This window comes from Brassica napus, chromosome C9 (assembly GCF_020379485.1).
Source record: "Brassica napus cultivar Da-Ae chromosome C9, Da-Ae, whole genome shotgun sequence".
In the NCBI taxonomy this organism is placed as follows: Eukaryota; Viridiplantae; Streptophyta; class Magnoliopsida; order Brassicales; family Brassicaceae; genus Brassica; species Brassica napus.
Window position 1 is genome coordinate 3,830,688 of NC_063452.1, and position 12,623 is coordinate 3,843,310.

The 12,623-nt window shown below is 36.0% G+C and overlaps 2 protein-coding genes across 2 annotated transcripts; one reads left to right on the forward strand and one right to left on the reverse strand.

Moving 5' to 3' along the window:
• The first annotated feature begins 2,974 nt into the window (after positions 1–2,974).
• On the forward strand, positions 2,975–4,169 carry LOC125592297. The gene is made up of 2 exons (XM_048767091.1): positions 2,975–2,995; positions 3,411–4,169. Exons 1-2 carry the CDS (start codon positions 2,975–2,977, stop codon positions 4,167–4,169), a joined length of 780 nt encoding a protein of 259 aa, XP_048623048.1.
• Positions 4,170–10,124: 5,955 nt separating this feature from the next.
• LOC125592298 lies at positions 10,125–10,985 on the reverse strand. Its single transcript, XM_048767092.1, has one exon. It carries the CDS (start codon positions 10,983–10,985, stop codon positions 10,125–10,127), a length of 861 nt encoding a protein of 286 aa, XP_048623049.1.
• Between the last annotated feature and the right edge of the window lie 1,638 nt (positions 10,986–12,623).

Consider the following 12,623-nt stretch of genomic DNA (forward strand, 5'->3'; position numbering starts at 1 on the left):
CGAAATCCCACAACATAAGAGAAACACTTATACCTTTTAATGAACTGTAAAGGGAATACTTTCAATTAGTTTTGAAATTTTTTACTTCATGGTTTATGCTCATCTATACAAAGAATCCTCAATGGTATGCATTACAATTGTATAAGAAATGAAATACGGCAAAAAAAATTGATGTTTTGAAACCCCAAACACTAGTTCCTCGGTATTTCCTCGGAATATTTTCATTTTACCGGGCAAATATTTCGCGAAAATTGAAATTAGAATTCCGACGGAATTCTGACGGATAATGTCCGTCGGATTCTAGGTTTTATAACCACGAGCCCCTTCTTCTTCCCCATTTCTCTCTTCTTCCTCTGCGCGACTCCTCTCTTCTCTCCGGCGATTTCCCCCTGAAATTCGACGATATCTCCAGCGATCTCCCCCTTCTCTTACACAAATCATGTAAGGACCCTATCTCACTCTCTTAGGTTCTATTTGTTAGGTTTTTGTTTAGTTTTGATAGATTTTTGTTAGGGTGATTGGTTAGGATTGTGATTTGGTTGTATAATAGGTTTAGAATTGTGATTTGGTTGAATAATTTGTTTTGTTGAATTGATATAATTTTTTTATTTTTTTGTATTTATAAAATCGATTTTTGTATATAAAATCGATTTTTGTATTTTACAAAATGATTTTTCTATAGAAATTCGATTTTTTGGATTTTACAAAATCTTTTTTGTATATAAATTCGATTTTTTGGATTTTACAAAATATTTTTAATATCTATAAAACTTGTTTTGTGATTAAAAACTATTATTTGGGATTTAAAAATATTTTATATATATATATATATATTATTAAAACTATTTTTTGTAATTATTAAACTATTTTTTATTTATTAAAACTATTTTTTGTTTATTAGAACTATTTTTATATATTTATTAAATATTTTTAATATCTATAAATCTTTTTTGTGATTAAATTATTGGGAATTTTTTTTTAAAAAAAAAAATAATTTATATATTTCTGTATTTATTAAATATTTTTTTTTTAATTTACAGATCTCATGATGATCAGACCCGGCCTCGACAGCATCCTTGAAGGACAAGGATGATCGCATATCTTTGTTGGAGACCCAGATGGCGGCTCAATAGGCGGGCTATGAGGCACAGAGGAGACTGAACCAGCAAATGATGGAGATGATGCAGAGGATGTACCCGAACGAGGTGTTCCCGGACGTGCCAGACCCGTAGTTTTTTTTTTTTTCCAAAAACTCGGAATGTTTTATTTTTATTTGTGAAACTTTGAATATTAATTAATATGATTTCAATTTTAATTTTAATTTTATATTTTCGAATTTAAATTTCAAAAATTTTATTTTTTTAAAAAAATTAATATTTTTTACATTCTGAGGAAATTAATTATATTTTTTACTCTATCGATCGATGCGTTTTTGGACATATATCCATCGATCGATCTGTTTATTAAAAACGTTCGGAATATACCGAGGGACATGTTCCTCGGAATATACCGAGGGACATGTTCCTTGGAATATTCCGAGGAAGATGTCCCTCGGTATATTCCGAACATTTTTTTATAAACGGATCGATCGATGGATATATGTCCAAAAACGCATCGATCGATGAACTTCCGAGGAAATATCCCGACGAAGTTCTCCCTCGGTATATTCCGAGGAGATTTCCGACAAACTAGTGATCCTCGGAATTTCCTCGGAAATTTGTTTCCTCGGAATTCTGTCGGAAAATTCCGAGGGATTTCCGAGGAAAGAAGAAATTCCGAGGAATTATTTCCGAGGACTTGTTTCGTCGGTATGTCGTCGGAATAACGTTATTCCGACGAAATTCCGACGATTTTTTCCCTCAGTATCCTTGCTGTTTTCTTGTAGTGTGACATGATTTACAGTCCAAGTATAAAATATATACTTTTGGTATAAATGTGAAAAGTATAGAACAAATGCTAGTGTTCTAAAACATAACTAATTAATATATTTTTTTGTAAGAAACTAATTAATATTTTCGGTTATTACACAACAACAACAACAACAACAAAAATCGTTTCTGTTTAATGTCTACACGCCAAAGAATGGTACCAAGTGATCATGATTCTTATTGCCTACGAAAGATTTAAGTCGACCAATTCGTCTATTTTCTTCAGTTGTGTGAATATCACTGGGATCATTCTCTAACAGCCACTTTCGACTCTTTGATAATGATGTCTCATGTGCATTCAGTTTTTTTCAAATATGCCTTACTATTTGTAAACCTAAATTAGTCCTAAAACAATGCACAAGATTAATTCACAATTTTTTTAAGATTGTGTAAATCACACCTATTTCCCTCGAATTAACTAGGAGTACGTCCTAGATATCTCCTGATGTCCTTATATATGTATTAGACTAGCTAGTACGTTAATTAAGTTTTTATAAGAAATTATCTTTGTAGTCGTTACTTAAAAGAACAATCTTGTCATATTTGTAATGATCTTCTGATAATATAACTAAATAATTAGCTAATGAAAATAACTAAAGAATCGTCGGTGAGTCGGGCGGTAACGTCCACTGATATTTGGAGAATTAGTTGTGAGTTGTGCATTCAATGTTACAAACCTAAAGAAGACGTCAGAGAACTATTTAAACCTTAGGCTTAAATAAATGAATTCACCAACCTATGCCAAATGTACCAGTTATGTAAACTGAGCAGCTACTAGACGTACTAGATGTAATTTTACAATTCCTTAAATTTGAGAATATATAAGTTTTTATGAGGAAAATCAAAGTTTCTGCATAAAATCAATTTTTCAATTAACCCTCTATACTGTATAATTTAGTGAAGTTTGAATACAATTTATGTTATTGGAAGAATAATTGATGCAGAAAATATCTTTGAGTGCGGACAGTATTGGGATCCGAGTTTTGATATGTTATGATGAAGACATCTAGATGTCGACCTACGAGAAGTTTTAGCGTGTAGCCTTAATGGAAGGGACCACTTGGAAGGTTACTATCAGATATTTTGTATGAGGTGTATGTTACCGGTTAGTTGTACGGTTATTAGCTAACCACACTTTGTATATAAGCTGGAAACAGAGTGTACAGTAAATTTTAATGTGAGATTCATATTTATAACAAACTCATCTTCTCTCTCGCATTCTCTTTCGATTTCTTCCTTAATATTCTTGATATGGTTGCATTCTCTTTCGATTTCTTCCTCAATATTCTTGATATGGTATTAGAGCTTCACGATTCATGAGTTCCTCCCTTCGTGAGCTTACGTTTCTTCACATCATCTCTAACATCTTCTTCGTTCATCGTTCTTTTCCTCCGATCGATTCTCTTTTCCTTCTCCGTCTTCTTCGATTGACGATTCGCGATTCCGATTCGTTCTTTCGTGGTGTTTCGTCTCTTGATTCAGCTCAACGATGACTCCTTCTCAATCCAATCCACCGGATCCAACGTCGCCGTCTCCGATCATTACGGCAATCCATACTATCTTCATAACTCCGATCATGCTGGATTGAAACTCGTCACCGATCGCCTTACCTCTGGTGCTGATTTCCATTCTTGGAGACGCTCGGTGAGGATGGCTCTCAACGTTCGCAATAAACTAGGTTTTATTGACAGTACGATTCGTAAACCTCCTCCTACTAGTCGTGACTCTGGATCTTGGTCAAGATGTAACGATATGGTAGCTACCTGGCTTATGAACTTGGTTTCTAAGAATATAGGCCAGAGTTTGTTGTTCATGTCTACTGCGGAATCTATTTGGAACAATCTGATGTCACGTTTCAAACAAGATGATGCTCCTCGCGTTTTCGAGACTGAACAACGTCTCAGTAGTCTTACACAGGGATCTCTTGATGTTAGTGCTTACTATACTGAATTGATTACCTTGTGGGAAGAATACAAGAACTATATCGAATTGCCTGTTTACACATGTTGTCGTTGTGAGTGCAATGCAGCTTTGTTGTGGGAACAGATGCAGCAGCGAGGACGCGTCATGAAGTTCCTGATGGGGTTGAATGAGGCTTATGAACCGACGCGTCGTCACATTCTCATGTTGAAGCCTATTCCTCCCATTGAAGAGGTTTTCAACATTGTTGCTCAAGATGAGAGACATAGGAACATCAAACCACCTCTTAAGACAGATTATGTAGCCATTCAAGCTACTTGACCTGCTCATGGTTCTTCTGGCTCTGTATCTGAGTATATGGATCCTTCTGCGTATGTTGCTGCATATAACAATTATCGCCCTCGTGGTAATCGTCCTCTCTGTACTCATTGTGGTCAACTTGGTCATACTGTTGCCAAGTGCTTCAAGTTACATGGATATCCTCCTGGTTTTAAACCATCTCCTGGATACCAAGGACAAGCTTCTCATCCTCGAGCTTCCTCGGGATATGCTCCACGTGGTCAAGCGAATTATACTCCTCACTCTCAAGCTCCTGCTCAATCTGTTGCTAATGTTGTTACTGGTGCTGTGAATGATGGGTCTACACCTTATCAGCCTCCGCCTACTGCTCTAGTAAGCTCTCTGGATGTTAATCAACTTACATCTTCTCAGCTCCAGTCTATTATTCAACAGCTTCAATCTCGTGTTCAGGTCTCTGACAACGTTGCTTCTTGTTCCGCATCTTCTATCACTGAACAGGGTGTCATGGCTGATCAGTCTTCTGCTGGTACTTTTCTTACCCTATCCTCTAACCTACGTTATCATCATCACACATTTACTTTCAACCATCACTGTCTCTCCACTCTATATAATTCATTATCTCATGGTTCTTGGATAATCGACAGTGGGGCTACTAGCCATGTCTGTGCTGATATCTCAAAATTTCAAGAAGTCTTTGCGGCTTCTGACTTAAAAGTCTCTTTACTCAATGGAACAACATTTCCCATCATGCATACTGGCACAATTCGTTTATCTAACACTCTTGTCTTATATGATGTTTTGCATGTTCCTTCATTTCATTTCAATCTCATTAGTGTGCATTCACTTCTTCGTCGTAATAACTGTTCTGCACATTTCTTCAGGACCGTTCTCAGGCCTCGATGATTGGGAAGGGTGATGTGTTCTATAGTCTTTACATACTAAATCTGTAAGCTTCTTGTTCTGCTTTATCTCCTGCTTTCTGTGGATCGTTGTCTATTGACGGTTATGTGTGGCATTCGCGTCTTGGTCATCCTTCTGCTGCCAAGTTGAAAGTGCTTTCTGATACGTTGTCTTTATCTGAATCGAGTCTATCTACTCATGATCATTGTTCCATTTGTCCTTTAGCTAAACAAAAGCGTCTCTCTTTTCCATTTTTTCAATCATAAAACTGAGAAACCTTTTGAGTTGTTACATTTGGATACTTGGGGACCCTTTTCCATTGAGTCTGTTCATGGTTACAAATATTTTCTTACTATTGTTGATGATGCAACTCGTGTTACTTGGGTTTATATGCTTCAAAATAAGAGTGATGTTGCTGCTATTTTCTCTACGTTTATTACGCATATTACAACTCAATATAATGCTAAACTGAAACCTATTAGGACTGATAATGCCCCTGAACTGTGTTTTCCTGATTTGGTTGTTAAACATGGCTTAATTCATCAATTTGCTTGTGCTTATACGCCTCAACAAAACTCTGTAGTTGAGCGTAAGCATCAACATCTCTTAAATGTGGCTTGCGCATTGTTGTTTCAATCCAACATTCCGCTTGTGTATTGGCCTGATTGTGTGAGCATTGCTGCATTCTTGATAAATAGAACACCTTCACCATTGCTTAATAATAAGACTCCTTATGAACTTCTTTTACGAAAACTTCATGATTACAAAATGCTTCGTGTATTTGGATGTCTTTGCTATGTTAGCACGTTGATGAAAGATCGCCATAAATTTAGTCCAAGAGCTTGCTTCAGTTTTTCTAGGCTATCCTTCGGGTTACAAAGACTACAAAGTTTTGGATCTTGAAACGCATTCCATTTCTATATCACGCAATGTTGTTTTCCATGAAAATGTTTTTCCATTTCACGATTCTAACTCCTCTATGTTTGATTTCTTTTCTCACATTGTGTTACCTGCTTCTGTTCCTTTTGTTCAAGTTTTTTCTGAACATGTTATTGCATCTCATCCTCCACCCGCATCTCATCCTCCATCTGCATCTCATCCTCCATCTAATGTTGTTCCACTGGTTTCTGAAAATGTTACGACAGAAACTGCACTGGTTCCTTGTCATGCTGAAAGACCTCGCAGACAGACTAAAACCCCATCGTACTTATCTGATTACCATTGCGCCCTTTTACAATCCCATTCATCTCATTTACCCTCTCATCATACCACACCTTATCCTCTTTCCTCTGTTCTGACCTATAAAAGACTTTCTCCACCCTTTTATCAATTTCTCTTGTCATTCTCTGTGGAAACTAAACCCAAAAACTTTTATGAGGCCATGACTTCTAAACGGTGGAGAAGTGCTGCGAATGATGAACTCAATGCCATGGAACTGAACAAGACTTGGACTGTTGTTTCTCTTCCTCCAGGGAAGAATGTGGTTGGCTGCAAATGGGTTTTCACCCTTAAGTTTCGACCTGATGGCACTATTGAGCGTTACAAGGCTCGTTTAGTTGCTAAAGGTTATAGGCAACAAGAGGGTGTTGACTATAATGAAACATTTTCCCCTGTTGTCAAGCTAACCAGTGTCAAGCTCATGTTGGCACTTGCAGCTTCTAAATGATGGAAGTTATCACAGATGGACGTATCTAATGCTTTCTTCCATAGCACACTTGATGAGGAGATCTATATGTCTTTGCCTCAAGGATATACTCCTGGTCCAAATGAAGTTTTACCTCCCAATCATGTTTGTCGACTTCACAAGAGTCTCTATGGCCTTAAGCAAGCCTCACGCCACTGGAATCAGACGTTCACAAAAGTTCTTGTTGATGCTGGTTATACTCAATCTGAGTCTGATACAAGTTTTTATGTTAAAGCTTCTCCTACGGCTTTTGTTGCTGTCCTGGTATATGTGGATGACATTGTCATTGCTAGTAATAATGATGAGGAGCTTTCTGCATTGAAGTCGACACTTGCTGCTGCTTTTATGATCAAGGATCTTGGTACTATGCGGTTCTTTCTCGGGCTGGAGATTGTGCGTTCTGTTTCTGGCATCTCTGTTTGCCAACGCAAGTATGCTTTGGACTTATTAGAGACTGCTGGACTTCTTGCCTGTAAACCTGTGAGTGTACCTATGGATCCTTATGCGCATTTGAGTCTGGAGGATGGTACTCCTTTACCTTCTGCTCGGCCTTATAGAGAACTCATTGGTCGATTGCTGTACTTGACGATAACACGTCCTGACATCACTTTTGCGGTTCACAAACTGAGTCAGTTTCTCCAGCGACCTACTGATTTTCATCTACAAGCTGCTCATCGAGTTCTTAAATATGTGAAAGGCAATCCTGGTCAAGGTTTGTTCTATTCTTCGAATTCTGAGCTATGTTTAAACGCTTTCGCCGATGCTGATTGGTCTTCTTATCGAGATACTTGTATTTCTACTACTGGCTATTGCGTTTATCTCGGTACTTCTATCATTTGCTGGCGTTCTCAGAAGCAGAAGGTGGCTAGTCGGAGTAGCACTGAAGCGGAGTATCGTAGTTTGGCTGATGTCACACGAGAGGTCTTATGGTTTCAGAAGTTGTTGCGTGACTTTCACATTGATGTTACTGCGATTGCTAAGTTGTTTTGTGACAGTAAGTCAGCCATCTACATCGCCACGAATCCTGTCTTCCACGAGAGGACTAAACACATCGAGCTTGATTGTCACATTGTGCGTAATCAGCTGAAAGTTGGGACTCTCACTGCGATTCATGTCACTAGTGTTAATCAGCTCGCCGATATATTGACCAAGCCTCTTCATCCATCTCCATTTCATTCCCTGTTTGGTCGACTCTCTGTTTCAAGCTTTTATCTTCCTCGTGATCCAGATTAAGGCTTGAGGGGGGCGTATCAGATATAGTGTAGGTTAGCACGTGGTGTATGTTAGCAGTTAGTTGTACAGTTACAGTGTAAGTTAGCTAACCACACTTTGTATATAAGCTGGAAACAGAGTGTACAGTAAGCTTTAATGTGAGATTCATATTCATAACAAACTCATCTTCTCTCTCGCATTCTCTCTCGATTTCTTCCTCAATCTTCTTGATAGCTACATTTTATTTGGGCTTGTAGAAAATAAGGCACAAGGATAAATACGCTTCAACACGTCATAGCGGATATGGTTTCAGTGCATTTGAATATACTGATCCCATTGCCCATAAAAACTCTATTCAAGTTCTCTAAATATATATAGTTCTTTCTCTATGCAGTTGATGATGACTACAAAATAATAGGATCAGTCAATATTAACTAAAGGTCTGTAGGAGCAAGAGGACTCGTATGATTGATTTGCTTTGTGTTAATACTTGATCTGTAATACTCAGGATTGTATCTATACTATTAAATCAGGATCTTATTGTCTTTTTTACCTTAACATGCCATTTCTTTACTAACATTGCATGTTTCATTAAGGGCAATCAAGTAATATTAATAACACATCTATATTGGGCCATTTTTTCGGATCCAGCCAACTGTCCACATCAGGTCTCTCTTGGGCCATTTGGGCCGATTAAGAAATCAGATCCAATTCTCACATTTTTTTTTCCTTTGGGCCATTGAGTCCAAGTTCAAATAATTTTTTTCCACCATTCTTAATTATTTTTTTCTTTTCTTAATATAATTTATGCATTCATAAAAAAAAATTGATTTTTTCATTGAAAAGTATAAATCTTTATTAAAAGTATATAATTTTTTTTATTAAAAATATTAACCACATAATAAAATTAATTTATCAGAGTTATACCAACTTAATTCATTAAAGAAATACAGTTTAATTTTTTAAACATAAATAGTCATTTAAAATGAAACACGATAAAGAAAGATAAAAAGTTTAAGTTTTTTATAAAATAAAACACAAATATATGAAATATGACATTTACTAAATATTTGTCAATTAAAAAAAAATAAATAAATAAATCCGCGCTTTGAAAGCGCGGATCAAAATCTAGTAATACTATTAAAACCAATGCATGTGGCTCATTCGGTCTATTCTAAGTAAGCAGATCGATGATATATCATTAAAAATAATTTTGGAAATTGACTTTTTTATTAGGACATTGGGTATATGAATATGTTTTGATAGAAAATCATATGTGGATTATGGCTTCTTGGGTCGTATCATGTATCCTACGGATTCTTAAGAATCTGGCCAAAATCAATAATTAGTATGGTTGGCGAGAAAGTTAATTCTCTTCAAATTGTAATGTCTGACTATTTTAAAAATGACTTTGTTCATTGTCGTGTACGTCATTCTCAGCATCATCCTTGGTTTCCTCGCTTGGATATAATAATACGTATCCATGCATGAATACTATATATGAACACGATCTCACTTTGGACTGATCACATAACAAAATCAGGTACGATGAATGAAAAACAAAAAACGAGAAATAGTACAATTAATCATGCACAGGGCAAGTTCTGAATAGATGAATGAACATTCATTTGCAACAAGGGCAACAGATGAATGAATAGAGTCAAAGATATTCCCTGTTAAACAAATTTAAAATATAGTCAGAAAGGTATTACAATCATATTATTTTTTTCTATCAAAAATCTATAAAAATTCAAAGATCTCAACCTTCCAACGCTGCTTTGTCAACAAACCCAAAAGAAGTTTGTCTATAATGCATGCATTCGAACAATGTATTCTCCTTCAATGAATCGACCTTCTTATTTTTGTCAACCTTTAACCATCATTTTGGTTGCTTTCAAACAATAATATTATTTGCTTTTCTTCTTTTAAAACCTTATACCAGCATTTTCATATTTTTTTTTCAACTAAACTTTTGAACTAAAAAAGAGATACACCTTTACACCTAAAAGGCGCTCACAACTCGGTGAAAACGATAAAAGCTTACCTATACAAAGAACTTCAAACTTCCTGAAAAAATATTCAACTCTTCTAAGCTACTCCACCAAAACCACTTCTATAAATTCCAGGTTCTTCAACTTCAACTTCTTCCCCTTCAGACCTTTTCACCTTCATCGACTCAGCTAGAAAAAAGTAAACCAAGTACCAAACAGCGTAGTATCAGTCCTTCTAGAGTTGCTGGCTCTTGATAAAGGATCCAATCGAGCTTGAATAACTTGCTTCATCTCAAGAATCACTGTCTGAGTCGGGCCAAATCTCTGATTATGAATTCGATTATTCCTCTCCTTCCAAATACGACAAATTGCTGCTTGGTATATGAGCTTTGTTATCAGCTTCACAAACTCATCAGGAGACGGGTTCCTGAGCCATCTCAAACCATCTTCAAACAGGACAGGAGGGTGAATATTCAATCTCGAGCAGAAAAAATTCCACACTTCAGCGTTGTAACTACACTCAAAGAAGAGGTGTTGCCTCGTCTCATCTGCCAAGTTGCATAGAATGCAATTTGACGGCACCTGAAGTTCCCAACTCCGCAATCTATCTCTCGTTCCCAGTCTGTTTCTAGCAGTAACCCAAGTAATAAAGGCGTGTTTCGGTATCCTCCCATGTAACCAAACTTGCCGGTGCCAGAACACTGACTCCCCCTGAGGATGCAGAGCTGCCCAAGTATCCATAGTAGAGAAAGAGCAGGAAGCAGCTCTTTTACCTGGCTTCCATAAGTAGCTATCATCCGCTTCAGAAGAGATGATAGGGCCTGCTTCTGGTAGGCAGTCTCGAACCAGAGAAATAAGCATGTTCCTGCTACGGCTTCTATTAACCCACCAATTATCCTCTCTTAATGCTTCCGCAACCACTGCGTCACCGTGTAGACCCGTGACCTCTGGTCCTCTAGGTCCCGTTATATCGATCAGAGGACCTAAAGAAGTCCAGTTATCATTCCAAAAACTAGCAGAAGCTCCATTTCCTATCTCACATATAATCATAGGTCGTGCAATGTGTCTCAGATTACAAAGGCTTTTCCAAATCCAACTATTTGATCTCTCTGGTTGAAGCTCCCAAAATTTTTTTTCCCTAATTAAATGACTCCGGTTCAAACCGAGCACTTGATTCCATTCCTCCAACCTCCTTAGACCCATCACCTCCTTCTTTTTTGGGAGTACAAACTGAAATCCATGAGATTTTAACTCCCCTAGCAGCCGTCGGAGCTCCTCTCCATAGAAAAGCATTGCACATTTGCTCTAGCAATTCTTTTGGAATGATAAAGATTGAAGCCCAAAAAGCAATCGTGGAGTAGATTACTGATTGAATGAGTTGGAACCGACCCGCGAAAGACAAATGACGGACTGTCCAGGAGTTGAATCTGTAGAGTACTTTCTCCAGTAGAGGTTGAAAGTCAATCTTCTTCATTTTTTTTTAAGACAGCGGCACTCCCAAGTAACGAATAGGTAGAGCCCCTTGCTTAATTCTCAGCGGCACTTCATTTTTCTTCATTTTCATTTTATTTTTCTCATAACTTTTTAATTAATAATGATGCAACTAATGGTAATAAATAACTCATAACAAACAACTCCAACGAGCTAATTGTTTAAGTGTTAACTAAGTTGCTATTAGTATACATGATGGAGATTTCTTGGATTTTTATATTAGCGAACAAACCACTGATATAGGTTTTATTTAACCTTTGTATTTATAATTTAACGTTAAATGTGAATAGAGCAAATACCAAATACTAATTATATCGTCTTAAAAAGAGTCTATCGTCTTTAACTCAGAGATATAAGAGTTATTGTGAGTTACTCAAAGATAGATTGTCGGGTGGACTATGGAGAGTTGATTAAAATCATATATATGATTTCCATGATTATTCATATTAATATCGTATCTAATAACACCACTTTTAATACAAAATTTATAATCAATTTTTGAATAACAATATTTAATTGTTGTTTGAAATAATGTTCTTGTAAAATCTATGATCAGACAAACCTCATTTTTTATTTTGTTCAAACACTCCATAACTAAAAGTATAACTATACCATATTCTACCTATATTTCTTTTTCAATTGATTCATAAATCAAATCTTTGACTTGTCAAACATAAGATTAGCATGGATTTGGATTAATATGTTATCCTCATATATAACATTGTTAAAAAAAAACATGTTACGAGACATCCAACATTTGATACTATTTCTCAAATAAACAATATATAATGTTGTAACAGTCGTTTTTTTAAAGTTTTTCCAACTAAAATAATACTATAATAATGTTATATTTTGTCAATAATTCGACATGTCTATGGCATTCCTTCAATGTATTCGGTCTTTGTTGTCAACCTTTAGCTCTCACCTTCAAAACTTTAGGAGATAAATATATGTATATTTCTCTTTCTGCTTTATTAATAATTAATAACAATGTTTTGTTGTTAGTTACATAACTTACATTATATAGTAGTTGTATTCTCGGTTTATTATTTCTCGTACTAATATCAATTACATAGTTTATGATTAAACTGATTATAATATATCAATGCTTATATTTTTTTAATGCTTATGTATTTTCAATCTAAAAATCTATAAAAAGTAAAGAACTCAGTCTTCCAATGCTTTGTCAACAGTTTT

What these genes read in the sequence shown, in the direction of transcription:
- LOC125592297 (XM_048767091.1), top strand. Translation starts at nt 2,975, where the DNA reads ATGGAAGGGACCACTTGGAAG. An exon ending in TGGAAGGGACCACTTGGAAG is followed by an intron (nt 2,996 to 3,410) that starts GTTACTATCAGA and finishes CTCTTGATTCAG; the next exon opens with CTCAACGATGACTCCTTCTC.
- LOC125592298 (XM_048767092.1), bottom strand. Translation starts at nt 10,985, where the DNA reads ATGATTATATGTGAGATAGGAAATGGAGCTTCTGCTAGTTTTTGGAAT.